Raw genomic sequence first — 15,008 nt, 5'->3', positions numbered from 1 at the left:
GCTCACCATAAGCATCCTCTTATTTGTTGTATTTCTCCTTTTAATAGCAGGCTAAAATACACGTATTCTAAGAGGATGTTATGGCTTTATGAGTAGGTCAAAGACATAAACAGAACACAAAATCCTTTGTCTTCTTAAGAGTCAATCTTAGTAGCAGAAGAAGATAAAATATTTTATGAATGAGCCCAAATGTACAGAGAGGTATCTGCACATATTTCTTATAGTGCTAATAGTGAGTGAAGTCCTTATACAATGTTTTTTTTATTTTTCCATACTTTTACTTTTCTTTCAAGGCTATGTTCTGATTTTATCAGTATATTTCCGTATTACTTTTTCAGGTTTACTCTCTTCTTTCTGCATCTCCATTTGCATGAAGTTATATTTTACTTTTTTTTTTTTTTACTTTTCCATATAGTATTGCTTATGAACTTCCATCCTTCGTAACTATACATATTTCTAATACTGTTTGGGAAGCAAAATGCATAATATCTGTAAAACCTGAGTGCTCTATATGATTCTTTAAGGAGGGCATCTCTTTAAAATCAAAACTTTAAGGTAAATACATGTTGAAATTTGAATCAGTAATATAAAGTTAATTAGCATAAAGTAGTTTTTTATAGAATCATGGGATCATGGGATAAGTCAGAAGAAACCTTGGGATGGTCTGTTTCCTTATTTAAAAAGCCATGGCATTTGATGTGCCAAAGCTATCTCGGACAACTGCATGCTGAATTGACTATTTGTGAAACTTTTTTAGTGTGAACCAAAAGAACTTCATCTCCTACTAATTTTGGGTTCAAGTGCAGCCATCTGTTCTTTATTGCTGAGCTGATCTCTGCAGCTGAGCCACTTTGATTCTATTGGATGCAGGCTTTGTACCATCAGTATGTCACTGGCATTTGTTTTACTTGAGGAGTAAGCTGATGGACACAAGGTATTTTCCTAGGAGTTGTATAGACCAGTTTGTTTTGGTACCACACAAGTGACTGTGTCAAAGTGTTGGAGCATGGAGCACATCTTCCTTTCAGTTGTCATTGAAACACACAGTTCAGAAGGTCTTGCAGAATTAAAGGTAATTACTAGGTGCACTTGCCATTTCTGTCTAGGGGCCATTGTCTTCCTGTGGTGTCACTGTACAATAATTTGATTGACAGGCTGGTGCAGACCATCCCCTTCTGACACCACTGTAGTTCAGGTTCTGCATGCTGGTTTGAATCTAGATTGCAGAGGGTCTAAAATTACAGTTTTGTCTATTTTTTCTTTTTATAGTTGTTTCTCATTTTGCCTGTTTCTGTAGTGTCTCTGTCCCTCCTACCCCAGATCAGTCTATAGTACTGAAATGCCTCCTTCCCTTCAAGCTGTTTTTTATAGTAGGCGGCAAACAAACAGATAGGTAATGAAATATTGTTGAAACAAGCTGTTGTGTGATGGCTTATTGAAAATAGCATTTTAAAAGCTGTTTCCATCATGATGTTGCCAACAGATGGACCCAGAACACTTCATGATGGTGTTCTCCTGCAAGTTAACTCTGAATGGATTCAGCAGATTCTGGGGAGCTATTTTCAAATTTAAATTATTCCATTTAGTGACTCACAGTGTTCTCATCTTTCTGCAGAACAAAACCTAGCTCTGTGATATATATGGTCACAACTTTACCATATTTCCTAAAATGTCTTCACGTGGCCCTACACATGGCATACTCCCTGTATAGAAAACAGCAGTAGACAGGCATAATGTATGTTGTAAGTCTATGTGCTAATACATGACAAATTGGATATGCTGCAGCATTCAGATCCCATTATACTTCTTCTTTTTTCATGTGTTTTATGCACATCCCCCAGTATTCTTGGTTTTGTTTTTATCTAATCACCTTCCCCTAAGAGCTCAACTCAAGTATTTAGACAAAGAAGTTGTAGATATTTTCAATGTGCTGTTTGCTAACCATTAGTGTTCATTCTGCCTGCATATTTAATTCCTTTATTCTATTCAATTACACGGCAAGCTCTTTGAAGGGTAGCACAATGGGATTCTATTCCTGACTGACCTCTCACCATTCATGTAAAACTAATGAATACTGTTACACAATGTATGCAAAATAATTAATTTTCTGTTGGCTGCCAGGGCCGCTTTGCATTTTCCTAGCAAAATAAATTGATTTTTAAGAGATCTAAACCAGGGATCATATAGATTTCCAAAACAGCTGTCACTTCTTTCCTTTTTTTTCATGTCTTCCCATGCTGGATGCATGGGAAAGTGCCAGTAAAAGCAGAATGGGAAACCCTTCAGCAGCCAGCTTTGGATGAGGCAAGCTTTGGCAGCTTGGATGGAACTGCCAGGGAAGTCTGGCCTTTCAACGCATATAGTTATTTTAATTAATAGCCTTACTTATCTTTCCTGTAGTGTTGTACATGTAATGGTTTACCAGCAGCAAGGAGAAACACTGTGTTTTCTTTCAACCAGGATGAGAGGACACAATGTTAAGGTGCATCAGGGGAAGTTTAGACATAAAGGGGAATTTCTTCACAGAACGGGTGATTACACACTGGAATGGATCACATCTGGTGGAATGATTATCCCTTCTTGAGTTTGAGTATTAAGTTCAGTGCCACAATGCCACCTACCTCTACTACCTTCAGTCCTGAGGCTGGCATACTTAACAGTATCTTAAGGATCTGCGTGCTCTTTTATGTGTGCACCTTAGTTATGGCTTGTACCTGTGATCAAGTATATTGCAAATAAATTTCTTATTTTCAAATTTTCCCATGGTCAGTCTCTGAAAAAAAGGTTTTTTTAAAAGTTGCATATATGCAGAAAAGAAGTAAACAGAATTTAGCTCAGGTCTGGAATTGCTTGATCTTTTTTTTTTCTGATTGTCCAGATGAGACTTACTAAGTTTTTAACTCATGAATTACTAGTTAATGGAGACTTTGAGAAAGCAATACACTTTCAAATTAAGGACATATGCTGCTGTGTATACTCACAGCACATGAGATCCAAGATAAGAAGGGGTAGGAGAACAAGTCTCCTTCAAGTTTTAACTTAGTTACATTAGTACATAGAGTAAAATATAACCTACCTTATCAGACTGTAATTTTAGAAAGTGATTGTAAAATTGAGCTTGTTCTATCACAGTTCCTGTAGCTCTCAGTTGGGATTAAGCCCGAACAAAACTAAACTGCTTGTGATGCTTTGTGTATTTTTTGTATTAGCTACTCAATTTCATAAGCTGCTCCTTATTTATTTGTTCAGCTCCATCTGAAAAACTAAACTATATCCATGGAGGGAAAAAGAGTACCTTTTTCCCATGATACTGTTTCTTTTGCCAGTGTTTTTAAATTGTGGGTCTTGGGCCAATTCTCATAAAACTGAATTCTGACTTCTCACCTTTAAATTTATTTGTTAAATGTAGTCCTGCATCTGCATGTTGTCTTCTTGTCTTATTAAGATATGTTTCATATAGCTTGCTGTAGATACAGCTTTTGACGTCAAAATGTGGATTATTTAAAAGTGACTTTGATTTTATCTGTCATGAACTAGTATTTTTCATATTTTATGTGAATAACCAAATTTCCTAAAAGTGTTGTTTCAATGCTATTGAGAGGGTTTCTGGTAGGAGGACAAAGGAACAAAGAATTTCAGTGTTTCTGACATGATGAAATTTCATAATCTTGTTCTTTCTGGTTTTATTGTCAAGATCTGCAATAATCGATTCATCATAATATCTCTTTTTTCCTTACCAATATGGATGTGCTCTCTGTAGAGGAATCATAATTCTTTTTCCCATTTATCTTTTTTAACCTCTGTAAACAAAGTTGCAATTCAATCTATGGCTCCTTATTCATCTGGCTAAGACATCTATGAATATAGTAGCAGCTAATAGTTTAAATGTTAGCAGGCAAAAGAAATGGTCTCCTTTTTCTGCAAGTTCTAACAGAATCCTGCAGGGCGTGTGTAGCCTCTGACAGACCTATCCTACTTGTTTGGGCTACCAGGTGTACAACTGGTTTTGCATGCACAGTGTGCCTGTCAAACCTGTGTATATGTGGTTCATCTAGGCATAGGGAAATACAGGGACCATGACATTCACTCCCTGTGTCAGCCTGGACAGACCATCTGTAGGAGATGTGTGCTCCAGAGCTGTGCTCCTGGCTGACTTAAAACGTGGTAATAATTTACATTCAATGAAATTGTTTGTCATTCTTTTTGCAAGTTAGTGCAGGAATTGCTTTGAACACAAAAAAAATCAAACAAAAATCGTCTTAGAGGAAACTGGAAAATCACAGTTCTAGAAAAAAAAAATTCAGAACTAATGGTTCCATAAACAGAATTTTCAAGTGGATTAGTGTCACTATTTCCCCATGTTGAAACAATCAAATTATTTCTGCCTGGTTCCTCCCCTATGATAGCACCATGCTGTGGTTTCCCTGGTTGTTCACAAATGAAATGCACTGCCTTGTCAGAGTTGGCTTGAGTTGGCACATCCCTGTCTCTGCCAGCTTTGTGAAATCCGTGCTGGAAGTTGCACCAGTGCACAACACCATGAGAACTCTGTGTTGCATCTGCTGAGTTTGTTTTGCAACACACACACAAAATCTGTTTTGTTACATTTTACCCCAAAAAGGAGAGCTAGAGAACACTGTTATGCAATAAATTCACTCCACTCTCTGAATGAGATCGTAGGACAGCAGCCGTGCAGGGACTTTCTTTCTCCTATGAGCTGCTTTCTGTGCTTAGCTCCATTTATAACATGCTCAGCCAGGCAGGGAATAACCAGGAAAATCACTGTGAAGAGAGACTGTGCTGGCACATGGTGTTTCCTGTTCAGATGCACTTCTTTTCATGCTGTGTTTTGTTGCTGGACTTTGTGCTGTGTCCGTGCTTAGCAGAAGAGGCAAATGAGACTTAGAAAAAGCCAAAAAAAAAAACCCAAAAAACTTTACTGAGAGTTATGATTTTGTGGGGAATCAAACCCATCACATCCAAGGTAAAAGCCACTCCTGTGTACATGCTTTTATGAAGTTCTGGAAGGTGCTGAACGTTCCCCAAACTCTTTATATTAAATGTATTCTACAGTCCGCACATGGGTAGATTTAGTGCTCATCCTTTGTGTGCCTGGTCTGGAGATTTCCCCTGCAGGTCATAGTGTTTCCAAGGTTGTGTGTATCTGTTAGGACTGCAAGCATATTAAGGTGGCTGTCAGCAGTCAGAGACCTTGATTCTAGGCATGTAAATATATTTCAGATTATTCTCTCTGTGACAGGGAATGTCTATACAAATCCACTGCACACAGTTTGATGTCTTCTCATTCTAATAATATTGAATAAAAAATAAAGCTCCTAAATAGCCATTAAAAAAGGGAGCAAAGCAGAGTAAGAGGTATACTGTCAATGCCATTAAGATGTGGTTAGTAATTCATCTATGCATGGCTGAATATAGGACAGACATTATGAAATGATTTTATTCTGGAATACTGAGTACCAAACAAAAAAAGGTTATGGTTGGAATTGTCTCACAGGACTGATTCCTACACACTCCTCTCCCCCAGCACACACCCCCCTCAGCCACCTGTTTTACCACAGTATTTATGGGCAGAAGATGTGTGGCAGCTCCAGAGGAGAATATTTGTAAAAAAACCCAAACAAACACATTTCTTAGAGCATAATGAATACTCTGTGACTACTTAATAATAACATTAAACAAAATATTATTAAAGAGATACATTGTAAAAGATCTCCTTTGACAAGGAACTATAAAACATAATTCTATTTATATATTTTAATTATATCTAATAGAAAAACATAAACACATCTACGTTGTACTAATGAAAACAGCAAACTGTGTGGGTTAGTGCATTTAATTGCAGTTCAACAGGATACTAAAACAGAAGTTAAAATTAAAATTAAAGTTAAAATAACATTCTATTGTGAGGAGTGTCAAGTTTTTAGGATATCACTTGTATTTGCATATGTCTTTCTTAGTTGAAGTTGGTTACTTACCTGTAGAGATTCTCTAGGTTGTGAATCCTGATTCAATATAAACACAAATCATACAAAAATATAGAACATTTTTCCTATGGACTTGTAACAGGCAGGTGAAATACTGTTTTTAAAGGTAGTTCAGATACTGAAAGGCACATCTATGCCAGTAAAATGAGCTTTAGCTCTGCAGAGTTGTCATCTGCACTGTTGAATTATGGACACAGTCCCGGGTATAATTTTGGTTGTGTACAATTTTTGTTCTCCAAACATACCCACTGTCAGGCCTAATTTGTGATTTGAATGCACCAAGCACCATTCCTGGTAAATAATTCTGCTTTGAAGACCCTTCTCTGACACCTAATGAAATTTAGTTGTAGAGGTGTTAACAAATCCATGCGGGTTGCCCTGCCCTAGTACACACAATGCTTGAAAGCAGTAACACACTCAGAATCTGGAAGATTAAAGCTTTACCTGTTGTGTCTTGGTGGGTTTCTTACATTATATTCTTAGCATTTTCATTTGTTTCTGTAGTATGGGAGGGTTTTGAGCACCTTAGTTACTCAGTAACCCATTATCATCATCTGATAATGCACATTTTCACACATCATGTTGTCTGTAGCATGTGACTTAGAAAAAAGAACCTTCATTTCGGCCCTTCAAAATGTATGATATAAAAATATCATGATAGAAGCAATTTTTATAATCTGAGGTGAAAAGGGGGATGTTACTAGCAGCTGGAAAATGAGCTTTTTTAAAGAAAATGGTCTTGCATCCATTTTCCAGCTGTTTCAGTGAAAAAACCACCATTTTAATCTTTGAAAGGTAGGAAATTTTTTATAGCTGAGGAATGAGACATTCCTCTTATTTATCAAATTTATCTCTTGCTATTTGGATCTCATTTCAAGCAATGTTTTCCCAGGGTAGGTGTAACTGTGTATCTTCAGACTCTGGTCACATCTATCGAGGAGGAAAACCACTCCAAAGGTGTTGCAGTTTTTGGCATTCAGGATTGCTGCTCCTCAGAAACCACAGTTGCAATATGGTTGTAACTAAAATAAAAGTAGAAGGCAAGGAAAATAGAAACTGGAGGGAGATCAGCTTTTTCCTTGATTTATTTCCTGTGTGATTTGTCTTATGAGATGAGACCATGGGCAGAAGGGGCAGCAGCCCTCTGACCTTTAATTACATACTCCAGTGGAGGGCTTCTAAGGCAGAGCCAGGATAAGGTGCACAGAGGAGAGCAGAAAGCACTGTGTCTGTATGGTACCCAGTCACGCAGCACAGCTTCCTGACCACAGGCTACACAAAAGAGCTGAGTCATGTCATTGCTGAGCATTTCACTGCCAGGGAAATGGTCCAAGTATTCTGAGGTACCATGAGATTAAAGTAGTGTGCACTTGCTGCTCATGCAGGATGCAAGTAGTGTCTTTCTCTAAAATAATAATCAATCAAATAAAAATTGCTAAGACTTTGACACTATGATGTCATTAAAAATTAATTTAGTTTTAGAATGCATTATGCTTTTGGTATCATAAAGGATCTACAGTTAAAAACCAGTGAAAGCATGAAAGCTTTTTTTTTTTTCCCCCCCTTTTTCTTTTTTAAGTCTTATGGTCCTGCAAGCTCCCAGCTGCGGCTGCTTGGGATATATTAGGTCAGACTGTGTATTTTCTTCTTTCTGCTCTTAAACTTAATTAAAATGTTGACAAGTAAAATCAAGAATGTCAAAATGGATGTTGAAACTGCCTATATTTTATTTTTAATTGTTGTCATAATATAACATAAAGTTTTGTGAAATGAAAAAAGGGAAAATTATATTAGCATATTAAAAAGAAAATGTGTCTTCAACTTGTTCAATGTGGTATTTTGAGGCTTGACAGAATAATTGATTCAGTAGTCTAGTAATAATTCAGTATAGTCTTGCACTTCTAGGTGACATAGATGAATCAAACTCAGATGCATCGTAATCTCCAGTTTTTGCAATTTCAAGGCTACTTGATCACCTTAGCTCAGATCCTATAAATCAAATAATTCTTCCACAGCAGCATTGACTGATGAGAATGTATCAGAACTGATGATTTCTGCAAATCAAACAGGAGACAGGAGAAAACAAAGAAGCCTGTCACAGGCTATATTTTACTGAGAAAATTTTGAATGTTTTGGGCTTTTATGTAAGTGTAAATGAGCAAAGGAGGCAAAGATAGAAACAGAGATGGCCTGCTGGAATGTAGAGGCAAAAGACAGAAACCATAAAAGTGGCGTGAAATTTGTATTTAAAAGGGAGGACAGAGATTAAAATTGGATGCATAGAAGGACAGTGGGAGGAGTGTAGTGACTGTAAAGTCAGTGTGAGATGGGACCATTAGGGAATTTGAGAGACCTTGAGAAAGCAGAAGAGCAAATTTTGGAACACCAAACAGAACTGGAATCAACTGGATACTGTGAAGGTTTATTTAGAGTAACCTAAGTAGCTTTGCAAGGAATGTAACAATGGATAGGAGAAAACAAAAGAAGAGAGCTGCCCAGAGAAGTTGTGGATGCCCAATCCCTGGAAGTGTTCAAGATCAGATTGGATGGGGCTCTGAGAAACCTGGTCTAGTTGAGGATGTCCCAGCTTATTGCAGGGAGTTTGGATCTAATGGCCTTTAAAGGTCCCTTTCAACTCAAACCATTCTATGATTTTTTGAAAGGGAAAATGAGTTTACAGAAATGGAATGAGATTTTAGAAGGAAGGAAGCTGGAGAAAGAAAAATTTCTGTAGTAGGAGTGAGTTGATTCAGAGAATTGAAAGAATTGAATCATCTGGGCAGGTATCAAAATGAGGGATTTAAGTGGCCACATGAGTACACTCACACAGTGTTATTTAAATATGTGAGATGAGCCTGGGGGAAGGGGCTGCAGCCTCTTGCTTTCTTTGTAAGTCTGTATTTTATGTGCTAACTAGAATTTGAGAATGTAGGTGCAATTCTTTCTTCTATCATATATATTCTGCATGATATATTTTAAGTGAAACCCGTTTCTACATCATAAAGGGCAGCTGGAATTTGGCAGGCTTTGCCAAATGCATGATTTCCTTAGCGTCATTGGTTCTCAGTGTTTTAACAAACCACACATCCGTCCCTTGCTCTATACCCTTGTTCAGCATCTGTAAAATAGGGCAACTAGCTCTGCCATGGTACAGAGGGTTGTGAGAATTAATTTTTTAAAGACTATGATAGTGCTTTGTACAAAAATCCCAAAGGTAAAAGAAGGTGAAGTGAGAAGCTTGTATTGCAGAGTATACTTCAAAGCTGAAGAAATGTTTTGGTGCTAAATTGAGAAAGGAGTTTTGCCTTACTGCCTCTGCTAAATGTTGTAAGAAATATTTGAATGATCTCTTGCCTGCTCATAGTGTTACATGCCAGTCATGGTAGCATCACAGAATTTGCATGCAAATTCCATTAATGGAGGCATTAAGTCCTTACTTGTTTTTTTAATAGAAAAGAAATTCAATATGTGTGTTTTGATGTTTTTCCTGTTTTTGCAGCTTCAAGGGGGTATCTTTCATTGATACATGTTCACTACAAACTGAACATGAAAATATTTTTATTAGACCTGATTTAAAAGTTATTTAAATCTTATTATTGCTGTATCTTCAAAGATTTGTGCTAATAGATTTTTTGCTTATGCATTGAAAAGATTTATTCATTAGCCTGATTTGATATGCTGTTTTAGGGTAGTGTGGGGTTTTCTAGGGTGGTATTATGACAGTTGAACTAATATTTGTGAAGAAATGCCTTAAAAGTAAATATCAGTCATTTAGGAGATTTACACATAACAGGTAGATTAAACACATGAATGTAATGAATAAAAATCTATTTAAGGACAAATGCTTATTGGGGTGAAGTGAAGCCATAAGTATTCCAGAATTTCACAAGGGTTATCCAAGCATGTCCAGACCTTTGGAGTAGTACAAGGAAGGCATGTAATGGCAAAGCTGGTTTTTAAGAATGAAAGAAGCATTATCTCTTTGAGATAGAGTTTTGTGTTTGTGTTTCACAACTATTGAAATCTTGACCCAACTGAGTTATGGTGTTCAATATAGTAAAAAATAGAATTTTTCAGAAACTATCTCAAGAGTTCTTGGTAAATGTAGTCAAACAGTAGCTTTGGCAGGTGCAATCAGCAAACCAAGGTTACTGCCAGTAAGACTGGAATTTGACATCAGATTCTAAGAAAAGATTGCTAGGGTGTGTCTAGATGTGAGCTGGATGTGAGATTAAATCTGGGACTGAAACACCTCTGCTTTTATTTCTGTATACAAGAATCTCTGTCTGATTTAGAGACCTAATCTCTCATCATGCTTAGGACAGGTGCAGGATTCAATTCAGTCATCTAAAAGCGGGACTCTAATGTCAGTTGAGGTGCTATAGAGGTGTCTTTGAAACGCTTGTGGAGACCGTCAAGTATTGTACAGGGAATATGTAGGGAAAACCCTTCTAAATGGCAGCTGCATGCCAGATGGGATGCCCTAAGGAATCTGCCGTGATGGTAGATACCTGCATTAAGGCAGGGGAATCAATACCAAGGGGACTGAGGTGCAGTGAATTGTTCTCTGGACTCTTGACGGTATTGACTAAATCTTGATTTTATTGACTAGATCTCAAATGACTGCTCTGGGAGCTTAAATACCTAGGATGCCGGAAATTTAGTTGACAAAATTTGGAATAGAATCTAATCCTAACTCTGGAAAAAGGATCGATTCATTTCTACTGGGATTTTTTTGGGTTTTGTGCAAAGAGTGCTTTAGAGAGATAAAGGCAGAGAGAGATACTCAGCACAAACTGGTTTACTGAGTCTCTCATAGCATATATTAATGAACAACTAGTATACTTTAGCAGCATAACATTTTACAGGACACAGCAGAAGTACAAAACATTCCTTTAGTTCCTCTAATTTCTTAGTTAGCGACAGAGGCTTAGATGCTGGATTCCTGACTAATTATGTAGAAAAATTACTGGCACATGTGGACAGATGGACCTTGTTAACTCCAAAAAGTATACCAGCAGTGTAATGCTGTGGAGTACTAGAGGCTGAGAGAGGTTCTCTACAGAAGTCTTACATTTGAAAGATGTATTAAACTGAGATATGTTTCTCTGAATCAGTAATAATAATGCCCAAGTCCAAAATAAGATAATGAAAGGACAAATAGTGTATCAGATGCTGCTCTTCTGTCTCTAAGAAGGGGGCACACAGACAAAACAGTGGCTAGCGGCCTGACTAGACAAAGGCCAGGACAGTTGCCTTTGGAGCTGCTTTGGGAGACAAAGCTGGACCATTCCAGCTGCCCATTTAGGCAGGAACTGTCTCGGCTTAAAAATAACCAGAGATACCACACCTCATGTTATGAGAAGTGTCCCCTTTTCAACACAGGAGTTCAAGTCTTGCAAATCTACAGAGACCATCACTTGAGAAAGGGCCGGAAACATACTAAATGACCAGAGATCTTTTTCAGTTTTAAAATTAGGTCATTCATGAATATGTTGTCTAGCAAAAGTATGCCATTTAGATTTAATTAATACAGATGAATGTTTTTGGTCTGACCTGAGAGTTATTTTGGCTTAGATCCCAAACAATGACTTCCAACCATACTGTTTGATGTTGGAGTCTGTCCTGTTCACTGAACTCCCCTATGAAATAAGTAGAGCTATGAGTCAGGCTTTCAAAGCAGAAACTGGTTTTAATTATTAAAGGAAGTCAGTCCACTCAATAGACTATAGATGACTTCCAGATGACTGCCCAAATTTCCCTTTTTTCTCAGTTTTAACATGACACAGTTAATTTACGTGGTGCCTAACACAACTTCAAGAAATAATCGACATTATACAGACCTAATTCTATTGAGTTTTGCTGTCTGACATTCCAATAGAAAGGGTGAATTTTTAGTGAAAACAGCCTAGTTCAGTATTTATAACACAAGTATTGCAGGACTTGTAATCTAAAAATTAAATAGACCAAAAACAAATTTGGAAATTACTCCACTGGGATAGACTGTATTTTAACAGGTAGTTCTAAGTAAGGGACAGTGAATACCTTCGTAGTCCCAGGAAAATCTTACTGCTCCCTAAGGTAATAATTAGGCCTTGACACTAATAAGGAACAAATTCTTGACTCTTACAAATATTCTGACATGTTAAACGTGACATGCTAGGACAAGAAGAGATGAAACATCTTATACTCTCTTTTTTTTCTATTTTTATCCAGGTTTGGTTTTCCAAGGCAGAATTTCCTGAGATGTTTTTCTCTATTGTGAAATAAATATACAGACCGCTCTAAACGTGGATGCAGGGCCTCCTCTGTTTTGGAGATGCTTAATGTTTCAGGTCATTGATCTTGAAGCAACAAGGAGCATCGTGGGGTTAGGGTATTTTGGGTATGGAACCAAATGAGTGCTGCAGCAGACTATTTAGCATGGCATTGCAAACCTGCAGTGGTCTGTGGCTTAAAAGCCATGATATTGAGCACTAAGGTTATGCCTGTACAAGCAAGTAGTGTAGGGCAATGGGAACAAGTCCATGTAGTGAAAAAGTTGTTGCTGACCTGATGAACACATTATATAGGTTTAATTTCTACATCTGATGGTATAGATCCACCCAAAAGAAATTAGTTTCTCATGCTATAAAACTGCTCTGCAATCCAAAGCACCGCCATGAAGTGAGGTCTGCTCGGAGGTTTGCTTTCAAAGTAAATATTTGAAATAAAGCAGTACCAAGTTTTTTAGCCGTTCCATGAAAACTCATGTAGAAAGTCTGAGTTTCATGTATATTTTTCAAGCTGACACTTTTTCCTTAAGCTTCCAGACATTTCAGTCTTTGAATATTTGAGGCATATTCATAAATGGAATAAACAGCAGAGGGTGGCTTTCAAGTGATGGGCACTTGGTATTATTTAGTAAACTTCATTATACAGGCATCAGCAGTCCAATTGTTTTGCAAGATGTACCCAGCAATGCAGCTGGTGAAGAGCTCCCTTTCTTATCAAAAGATGATTGAAATTATTATATGCAAGCCTGTAAAGGCCTATTTTTTGTTGAATTAAATTGATTAGAATGAAGACGTGATCTTTTTCTAATAAAGATTAATCCAGATTTTAGAAGGAAATTGTCTCTACACATCACAGCTTGTCATATGAAATGATTTTTACTACTATAACCTTTGAGGCAAATAAAAACAATAAAAACGGAGAAAGATAGGTTTATTAAATGTCAATGATGAAAACTGTAGAAAAAGTCTGTTTTTTCATGCCAAACTTCTATTTTTCTTGTAGCCAAAGCAACGTACATCCATAGTATCTTCTCTGGAATTCCACCGAATGAATCACAGCCACAATTATTTTGAAATCAACCCATCCATTGGCTGTGCAAGTTTTATTTCTACTCCTGCAATCAGTCCAGCTAATTATTCTTTTGGATCTCTGGAATACAGTCTTGAAGAGAAAGAACTTCCAGGTATTGAAAAAAAGCTTACTTTGTCTGTCAACAAAGCTTTATAAAACTTTAAGTCTTTGGGTTTATGTTGAAATTGCTGTTGTCTTTGGTAGTAAAATACATTTATCATAAATGCACGGAATTATTCTTGATTTTTTCCACGAAGAGTTCTGATATTTTATGACCAGTATTATGAGACAGACTTTTTTCCTGAATATTTTATTTTGCATAAAAATCCTTTCATTTCCAGACTTGCATAGAACTTATGTATTGTAGCTTTTGAAACAGATTTTTCGTCTACTTTCATCATTGTGTGATCAATATACTCCAGTAAGAATTTTAAGCTGAAAAAACATAATTAGAAATCATTATGTAACCACCAGTAAAGATGTGGAAGGGGAGATTTCTAAGAAACCTGTGATTGTTTCTGCTCTAGTAATGGGATTCATTAAAGTAAAATTTCAATGTATTTGCTCTGATGATAAGAGTTGAATAGATAGATAGTGTGATTGTAATGGGGAAGGTTTTATCTGTAAATGGAGATTTGCATATTGAAAATGCTTTAAAAAGGATTAAAGTATTTCCTTTTTCACAGATCAAAACTTCAAGAATGGGAAATTCTCAGAAAACCAAGCATTTACCTTTGTCCCTTCAAATTCCATATAAAAGTTGCTTTATTTAGGCTAAATTTGTGACAGACAGGTATAGTATTTGGGAGAGCTGATGCATTGAAACAAATATCTTTGATAGCTAGTTTATGGGATCTGCAGATCAAGGTTAAAAGTGTGTTGTATTTAATATATAAATAGGACTAGATTACTGTAAAATAAAAAGAATACAAATGTTGAAATTCAGTGCAACCTTATCAACTGGTTTTTGTAGCATTGGTCTTGAAATGAGAGGAATCCTCTTCATTCCTAGTTGGTAAAGTTTAAAAATTCTGGAAAGTATTGCTTTTAAATGATTTGAAAAAAATTTCATAGCTAGATCAGTAGAAAACCATATGGTTAGGGAATTATTGTGAAATAGGACTGAGAAATCCTGTCTTCTTTGATGAAGAGAAAGTCAAAATGGTCAGAGGTTTTTAATATTGGGTGTTTTTGATTATAATATAAACAAAGATAATATGTGTAATTATCTTTGAAACTAAAAGAATGTGCTTATGTCATGGATATAGCAAATATCTTCAAACTTAACTGGAAACAATTAATTTGAATGGTATCTTTTATTCCTAGGTCTGGGGTCATTTGATTCTTTAATATCTTGGGTGTTTTCTGTTGTCACTGGTTTTTTCTACTGTAAATTCTCCTCATCAATCACAATTTTTTTTTCTGGATAGTTGAATGATACTAAATATTTCTTGATGTTTAAAAGCAAAGATAAGAAAACAGAAAGAATATTCACTGACATTAGATAATTAACTTCTCCAGATTTCTGCTGTTGCACCATTCTGTCAAAGTTCTTCATAGTATCTGGATTAGCTTGACTCTTACCTTCTTTGGTTAAATCTACAATTGACTACACTCAGTAACTTCTTATTACTACATTTCATTTTGTCTGAGACT

The 15,008-nt window shown here is 36.4% G+C and overlaps 1 protein-coding gene across 4 annotated transcripts in view; it reads left to right on the top strand.

The window, feature by feature from the left end:
* The window catches only part of ANKS1B (ankyrin repeat and sterile alpha motif domain containing 1B), a 413,998-nt gene that overhangs the window by 143,738 nt on the left and 255,252 nt on the right, over positions 1-15,008 (top strand). For all 4 annotated transcript variants that reach the window (XM_066183438.1, XM_066183439.1, XM_066183437.1 and 1 more), the window contains one exon: positions 13,284-13,464. In XM_066183438.1, coding sequence (XP_066039535.1) covers positions 13,284-13,464 — 181 coding nt within the window. The remainder of the gene's footprint in view (positions 1-13,283; positions 13,465-15,008) is intronic.

Source organism: Chamaea fasciata, unplaced genomic scaffold (assembly GCF_029207755.1).
Source record: "Chamaea fasciata isolate MVZ Bird 193981 ecotype frontalis unplaced genomic scaffold, bChaFas1.0.hap1 SCAF_5, whole genome shotgun sequence".
In the NCBI taxonomy this organism is placed as follows: Eukaryota; Metazoa; Chordata; class Aves; order Passeriformes; family Sylviidae; genus Chamaea; species Chamaea fasciata.
Note: the sequence above shows the minus strand (reverse complement) of the source record. Positions and strands in the feature narration are given on the sequence as shown.